Here is a 9,026-nt window from a genome sequence, read left to right on the forward strand (position 1 = left end):
TCGTAGGTATTGAGATTCATGCAACTGACGATGGTGGTTATGCGTTAAGCCAATCATCCTTCATTCAAACTGTTCTTGAACGATTTAACTCAGAAGACTGCAAGCCTGCATCAACACCATTTCCAGGTGGAACGAAGATCCTGAAAGCCAGTGAATCTGATGTTATTGAATTTCAACAATCAGGACTCCCGTACAACAGCCTAGTTGGAAGCTTAATGTACATAGCTCAAGGAACCAGGCCGGACATTGCGTATGCTGTTGGTGCGCTATCTCAACACTTATCGAAGCCATCTCTCACAGCTTGGCAGATGGGAATGCACGTCTTGAGGTACTTGAAGGGTACTCAATGCATGGGGTTAAATTATTCACCCAAAGACAATATCATTTCCGGTAATCAGAGCTGGTCCTTCCCGGAATGCCATACGGATTCAGACTGGGCAGGAGACCCAAGTACTCGACGGTCAACTACTGGGTACCTTTTCAAACTCAATGGCGCCGCAGTGAGCTGGAAAAGCAGGCTTCAACCTACAGTTTCGCTATCGTCAACAGAGGCTGAATACAGAGCAACAACAGAAGCAGGTCAAGAGGTGGTATGGTTAAGGGGTTTGTTATCCAACATCTCACTCAAGCAGAATTTTCCTACAATCTTATGCAGCGATAGTACCGGCGCAGTAGCTCTCACTCAGAAATCTATATTCCACGCGCGCACGAAACACATTGAAGTGCAATACCACTGGATAAGAGAACAAGTCGAGAAGAACCTGATAAAACTTCGACACATCAGCAATAAAAATATGTTTGCCGATACTTTAACTAAGCCTCTGCACCCTGGCCCTTTCAAAGAGCTACGAAACCAGATAGGGTTAGATGTTGTAGTTGGACAGCTGAAACAGGGGGTGTGTTGAGAGACAACCCAGTCTCTCATGATCTTACTTAGGTTTCAGCTATAGTGAAAGTCTAATTGACACTTGACTTATTACAAATACGCTACCCCGCTTAAACTTAGATCATAGTGGCTGAAACTGAACTAAATCTAACAATACTATTAAGTCAAACCTAAACCTAGAAGTTCCTTTATTTGAATTGCGCCTCCATCAATTTGGGCTAATACTCTTTTCCTTATCCGCTATTCTACGGAAGGAAAAGAGTAAGCCCCTTTCACTATTTCAATTCTATCATATTCTTTCTTTATCTTTCTTTCATTTCTATATGGATGTTACTAATTGTTTCTCGTCATTCATATCTTCATGTTTCACTTGTTTGTTAATCGGCGCTAGAATCGTAGCTAAAACTTATACGCGCCGATTCCTTTTCTCCATCTTATTCTGTGACCTGACTATACCTCATAGGTTAGTGAATCAGGTCTTGTGACTGAGGTGATTGAGACTCATCTCTAGGTATTGTCACGGGGAAAACAGGTTAGTGAATCAGGTCTTGTGACTGAGGTGATTGAGACTCATCTCTAGGTATTGTCACGGGGAAAACAGACCTCATAGGGAAAACAGATATCTCGACTAGGAGACTTGTCGCTTTTCAGTTTATCAAATCATTAAGAAAGTCTAGACACTTATTTTTTAAATCAACTGATTTCCAAACGCAAACATGTCTTGACTCTTGATGGACACACAAGTACAGAGAAGATGTTGCATAGTTCAGAACTTTGAGATCATATGTCATATTATTTGTTTTAAACATTCAAATTGATGATCATCTGAATCTCATCATCCCAAAGATTTGAAAAAAAGAATCATTTGTAGAAACCATGAAGAGAGAATGGAAGAATCTGGTTTTCTTGCTTGCTTGTTTGTTTGTTAGTGACAGATTAGATCAAGAATGATAAGATCTCAAACCCTGAACCATTCTTGTACAAACATCTTCTCTTTTTTTGATCTTATTTATCTGATTCAGTTGATCATGATGTATCAAGATCATAAATAATAAAGAAAATCATTTTATACATCAGAGATTTTCTAGTTTGTATGATTTTTTTACATATTGTGTTGAAAATTTAAACAAGTGGTTCATAAGAAGAAAAAATCTTCATGAAAATATATAACTTGGGAGTAGACACCTAAAAAGCCTATATAGTCCTGCTTAAACAGGTTTTCCATGTCATACAAGTAACAGGCAAGATTCAAGAAACCTAAGAATAAATAGAAAAAAAAACTAAACTTGGAATCCCTTGTTATCAAATTCCAATAAAAAAATAACCACTTGGTTTGAAAGATATGGAATAATTAAAAGAGGATGAAATGATCTAAACCAAAATTGGTATCATGCTGAACTTGCAACAGAGCCACTATACTATACAGTAGGAGTGTTCAAACATGAAAACTTCATATTTTGAAAGAGATTTTGAAGCGAAAATCTTTGAACCGTGATTCTCGTACAGAAGAACTGTGATTCTGGTACAGGTATGTATGGATGTATCTCGAGCTCTGGAGTGTGCTCCACTTCAAAATGATAGGGAGGCACATCCATACTCAGTGATACTCCCTTCTGATCATATCTGTACAAGAATCAATGTTCATCTGTACAAAAATCACAGTTCAAAATTCTCGCTTCAAAATCTCTTTCAAAATGTCAAGTTTTCAGCTTTGAACACTCCTAGTATTGTGATACTGTAGTATAGTACTGAGTTTTCACTACTATACTTTGAAAGTATAGTATCGGACTACCTTTTTATATGGATCCCACTATTTAGCGCCCTCGGAACAGTATCCGGCGCCCCCTCTCGGGTCGGACACCAGGCTACAAACATTTCAGGCGCCCCTTCTTAAAAAAGGGGCACCACATTGGGGCTCCACATTGTTAACTTCATCTCGCCTTCTTCTTTGTCGATTGTACAACAGCTCTTTTGTACATATACACGCTTTATCTGAAGTAAGGAAAGTAAAGTTGAGATTGTCACACTTCTTTGATGTTCGCGAGCGGAGCTCAATGAGCACCCAAGACTGTTGGCATAAACATATCATTGAGCCCACAGCTTAGAGTGCGGTTTACTCTGGGGGACCCATGTTAGTCTATCTCAATTGAAGAAAAAGTTCGACTCACATGTTTCAATTTAGCCAAAAAGGATTCCATATTTGACTTATTCAAATCACACTCAGATGAGTCAACTGTGACATTTACTGAATCGACTCTTGCAAAGACCTTTTGATTGAGTTGTTCATAAACTTGATTTGATAATCCTTCAAGAGTCGTAAACCTTCCACCTCATGTACCTGGATTGAGATGTAGATCAATCTCTGGCACTGATAATGATGCACTCTCGCTCTTTGAGATATCACGACTTGAATCTTCTTTATCTTCAACATTTAAAGTGGGTCGGGTACCTCAAGGAGAGATAGCACCTCCAGATTTGATTCCGATATCTTTATATCCACAAGAATGACAAAATATGACTTCTTTGAAATGAGGGATTGAGATAGGTGGAAGGGAAAGAGTAAACTTTGTCAGGTTTCTCAACTTCATAATCGTCCGTTAGAGTAGTCTCAGGTAAAGGTTGATCAGCATCGGTTAGTAAGCCAAGTTCCATATTTTGTCGAGCAGTTCGATTAAACTCGCGTTGCAACCATTTTGGATCACTTGAAACCTCCGATAGCTTCAATAAAACTATTCCCACTAGGGTCTTCAAGTTGAACAGTCACAGGTTCAGCATCAGGACCAATGATTCGTAGTAATCTTTCGAGTAACGCTTCAATCTTTTCAAAAACAATTGGTTCAGTATGTTAACAAACAGGCTGATTTAAACTTAACTCATCGATACAATCTTCAATTGATCCTTCTACTGTTGTCATCTTGCCTTTTCCTTTGGGTATTTCAAGTTCTAGCTCTGTGATTTCATAACGTAATATTCAGATTTAATAATCAATATGATATTGCACCAATTCATCATCTTGAGGGGTTGATCCACAAGCCAAGGCTAAGTCTCCTGTGGCAGAGTCAATCCGAGAATGCAGGTCATTCAACCATTGTGAAACTATGCAAGACAAATTCTATTGAGATTTTGATTCTGAGTACGGTGATTGTGTGTAGTCTGGCTTCAAGTTAAAGTTTTTGGCATGGCTGCGCTCCTTCCATGGCTTGAAGGGCCATGTCTGTGCATGCAAGGGGCCGGTCCGGGCACAAAACAATTTAGGAGCCCTTTAATTTGTTTTCATGATATTTGTTGCCCCATCAAGGATGGAGGGGCACCAAATACGTTAATTAACAATCAAAAAGGGGCTCATTCGCAATTTTGTGCCCTCTTAGGGAGCCCTCGAGGAGCCCTCGAGGTCCGAACGTGCGAAATATAGGCTAAAAACAGTGGGGTGTCATCGGGTCACGCGGGTTTTGGTGAGAACCCGGGGGGCTCCGGATATCAGCCAAGGGGGCGATAAATAGTGGGATCCTTTTATATACTATACTTTCAAAGTATAGTACTGAAAACTCAGTACTATACTACAGTATTGAGTATAGTATAGTCAAGAGGGAAAGGCACCCATAATTCCATCAATCATCAATCCAGTTCCAAATGAAAATCCAACAAAACCTCAACGATTAAAATTCAAATCAAACTACAGCCCTTTGCAGAATTGATGACTTTGGAAAAAGAAAAAACACTTGAGTTTTCAAAAAAAACCTGCGAGTTTTTTTCAAAAACTCATCGAGTTTTTCAAAAACTGAGCGAGCTCTTGTTCGTGAGTGTTATATCGATCAATTGAACCAAGTTCTTGCCCAGTTTTTGAAAAAACTCGGTCACTTTTTGACAAAACTCGAGGTTTCTTGTTTGAAAACTCGAGGTTTTTTTTTCTCCAAAGTCATCAATTCTGCAAAGGGCTGTACTCAAATCCTCTCATCCTACATGAGTTATTGAGAACCCCATCTTTTCAATCTTGTCCTTCTTGACACTAAAAACAAAAAAGCATCAAAACATAAAAGAATAATCAATCCATCATTCGATCAATCATTGGAACAATCACACAAAGAAAATCATGATCAAATTAACAATGAACCAAAATTTAAACCAACCTCTTGAAAAAACTTATTGAAATCAAATCAAAACTTATTGGAATCGAATCAAAACTTATCATGAAATCGAATCAAAACTTATCATGAAATCGAATCAAAACTTATCATGAAATCGAATCAAAACTTATCGGAATCGAATCAAAACTTAGTGGAATGAAATCAAAACCAAAATCAAATCAAAATCAAGACTCGATCTCAAAATGAAATCAGAAGAATTGACAGCTGATTTCAAAAGTAACGATAGATTCAAATTCAAACAAAGGATGATCAATAAAGAGACTCGAGGTAATTTTTCTGATCGAGGGCTCTCATCCTCCATTGACTATCTCCATGTCTGATCCTATCTATCTCATTTGTAGCCAACAAGTGTACAAATTGTTTTGATTTTCATTGAAGTACTTGAAATTAACAAAGTAGGAGCTTGATTTTCTGTTGGGTTATGATAATAGATAAGCTGCAAGAGAATGAACGAGACAACTTTGAAACTATCTATTATCTAATGCCAATAAGGGGGAAAACCTTCAAGGGTCCCTTCATTCTTGATGCCTATATCAATTCTACATTAACATCAATTGATATAAAACAATGAAACTAGATGATGCTTGCTGTGTGATCTCTATAACATTCAAAACTTCCAGTCTACATGATTTCAATCTTGATATGAATTTAGAACCCTCTTCATACAAATTTAGAAACCAGGTCATCTTGTCAAAGCTTGTGTTTCAGCTTTGTCTTGTTGCTGACTTTGTTCCGTGATCTAAAGAGATGTTTTCTTTGATCATTTGTCAATCACAAGACCATGATTGACATTGTTTTCATACTTATAACAATATTTTACATACATACACGGGTGGGAGGATGAATTTGCAAGTCAAGGAGCTTTTTGGTTTTTGTTGTGGGTAAGTTGGTGAGGTGCTTGATGGGGAAAATCTCCTCATGAAGTTGATTGGTCATGCTGTGATTGATCATCTTATTAAGGGTACTCAAAGCAAAGTATGTAGCGCTACATACTTTTCGCTACATACTTTTTTTGGCGGGGACAAAGAAAAAAAATATACTTTTGGCCTCGCCTTCCCCGCCAAAAAAAGTATATAGCAAAAAGTATGTACACGTACATACTTACTTTGAGTACCCTTATTGATTGTAAGGAGTTGTGGTGAGGTAAAGATTGTACTAGTACTACAATACTATACTTGGTATAGTATAGTATAGTATAGTACAGTGTAGTCAAGTACTATACTATACTATACTGTTGTTTGTTAAGTATAGTCTAAACTATACTATACCTGGTATAGTACTATACTGGTATAGTATAGTATAGTGGCAGTGTTGGCTGAAGTACGGCCAATTCAAGAAAAGATTAACCACATTTTTGTTAAAAAAAATCAGACTGTAGCAGTGATCAAAAGTGTAAACCAACCCAAAAGTCTTTCTACAGGCTCTGTATTCTCAAACCCAGAAAAAAGTAAACCTTAATAAAACATATATCCAGGTTTGACTTTTACACCATCCTACATGCACATTTCAAAGAAAAAACCCCATTCATTCTCAAATTGATTGTACCTAATCCTGTATAAGATTTTGATAAGGTAGTATAGATCTCAGATCAATTTTCCAAAGTTATAACTCTTTGATTTCTTAAACTTTACCAAGTCTTATACTTTCTGCTTGTAAGTTGTTGAACAAAGGTAAAGGATTTACAAGCTAAGTTTAAACTCATCTGGTATTTATTAATTTTTTCTGATCTTGTAATGAACACCCAATCAACATGAATTCAGATTTTATGGTATTGAGAAGTTAATTTTTTAATGGGTCCCAAAACTATATAGAATATCACCACTTTATACAACTCACTTCAGAATTTCATTTTTCATCTATTCCTTTTGCTGAAAAAGGAAACCCACAAAATCCCAGCCTGGCCCTAGTGCTCCACTGCAATGGATGTGAAGCAGTAGACATGTTATACCACAGATAATTTGAAGATAAATGCCCTGCATGATCTATTTCAACCAATTTTATCAGCTGAGCCAGTTTTGAAAAAAGTCTGCTACTAAAAACAGACAACTTGATGAATTCTCTCAACTTCATTTTACCAAGCTTTTTTCTTTACTTGTCTTCTTAATGAGGTTCTGTAATTATTTGGATGATACCCAAACTGATTGCTGTTGGCTGGATCCTTCAAGGACTTTCATCCAACAGTGACTCCACAGCCTGATTTTGTGGCAATCATTTGGTCAATGGATCTCTACCACTACCTGTTCAGTCATCTACAAATACTGTGGTTGGCACCAGAATTTGACTGACACAGATCAAATCTTCATGGAAGAATTTAGCATTGAACAGCCTGCACTGTTCCTTCACAAGATTCAAGAGAATGTTTATAATGTGTATGGGAAGATATCTTCCATAAGAACTGTTCATCCCAAATTTCAGAGCTGTCTTATCATAAGCTTAAAGAAAGCCTGTGTTAGTAATGCTTATACATCACTGATTCCAAAGTTGGAATGAATGTATGATATGATAGGATATCCATCTGATTTTTGATTTTTTATAGATCAGTCTGATTTCATTTTCATATATGTCCTATTGTCTGACTGCCAATTTTTGACTATTTTGGATTGAAATCCTTTGCCTTTTTACTGGTTGAAGACAAGAGATTGGTATGTGGACAGGATCTGCTACAAAAACATCAGCAAAGCAAAATTGGCATACACACTCCTTGCAAGGTTTCCCAGATCTATCAAGGTTTTTATTACTTCCTTCCAGCCATCACTTATGATGAATTTCTGGCTCTCACAATCAGAATTGATTTGAGAAACATTTGAACTATAGATTAGTTTGTATTTTTCTCTATACTTCAGTAGTCATTGTTTTAGGCTGATCTCAGTCCATTGTACAACTTCCCAACATGAATAAATTCCTCACAGACAATAGTGTCTTATAGTATTCGAAAACCTCTCAATCCATTGTGGTCGATCAATCTCTGACCTATGTTTCAAGAGAGGTGTGCCTGATCTCTTGATCTCATCTTCCCATGTCTTGTTTTCAATTCACTGACCTAAGTGGGACAATTTCAACTTTAGGTATTCTTGGAAGTGTGTTTGTCCTCTCTCAAAAAAAAGTTGTGAAGCATACAACACTCCTTAGCAAGTATTCATCTCACAGAATCAGTCTGTATTCCTTCAAGATCTGAGAGCACAATTTGAGCATACCATTTACATGCTCAATCACAGTTTATGCCTCACTCAGTTCTTTGTTACAGGAATTCTTGAGTCTGGAAATTTGGTAGTCCACATTTCTCTTGAAGAGGAACAGGGTACTTTGAGGCACTGTAACCTGAATCGGCAACTAGATACTCACCCTGGTGAAATCATGACCATGGTAGCATTATAGCTACAGAATCCATCAGTACCTGTGTTGGAAGATTAAAAAAAAGTTTACTGATGAAATTCTGAAAACTTGCTGGTCATTTACACTTCCACACCATCCATAATGGGCAAAAGTGACTAAAATACTTTTGGGTCCAATAATCCTCTGTGCAAATGACTGCCCCAGGGCCAAATGCTAAGGGGATCATTCTCCCGTCAACAAACCCCACACATCCCTTCAAAGTTGAGTAATTTTGAACAATTTTGTTCTTGATCTTTGAACTATCCTGGGGGAATGGCCAGTTACAATATTGATGTCAGCCCTGAGCCCTGATTACAGGACCACTGGCTAACAACATCACATATAATAACATAATATTGTCAAAAGCCATAAGTTACATCTCAAGGCTCAGTGTCAAGAGCCACTTAAACACATATACGTAATGTATTAAACACATAACAAACCTAACCCAACCATTGAGACAAGAGTCACACGGCAACCACAAGTTGACACATGCCCTTGTGAGTATATAAACCCCTCCTTCTTCCCTTGATTCATCCCACATCTTTTTACACACCACAACATCAGAATCACATTATACTTGAAATCCTATTGAGAGGATCCTTGAGTACGTGATTAGTTGT

General features: G+C 37.4%; 1 protein-coding gene across 1 annotated transcript; it reads right to left on the reverse strand.

Moving 5' to 3' along the window:
- Window positions 1-3,216: 3,216 nt before the first annotated feature.
- Window positions 3,217-3,538, reverse strand: MELLADRAFT_89696 (uncharacterized protein; the record flags this gene model as incomplete). The annotated part of the gene is made up of 2 exons (XM_007412761.1): window positions 3,217-3,335; window positions 3,406-3,538. The coding sequence occupies 2 exons, from the start codon at window positions 3,536-3,538 to the stop codon at window positions 3,217-3,219; spliced, it is 252 nt and encodes an 83-aa protein (XP_007412823.1).
- Between the last annotated feature and the right edge of the window lie 5,488 nt (window positions 3,539-9,026).

This window comes from Melampsora larici-populina (genome assembly GCF_000204055.1).
Source record: "Melampsora larici-populina 98AG31 unplaced genomic scaffold MELLAscaffold_32, whole genome shotgun sequence".
Taxonomy (NCBI): Eukaryota; Fungi; Basidiomycota; class Pucciniomycetes; order Pucciniales; family Melampsoraceae; genus Melampsora; species Melampsora laricis-populina.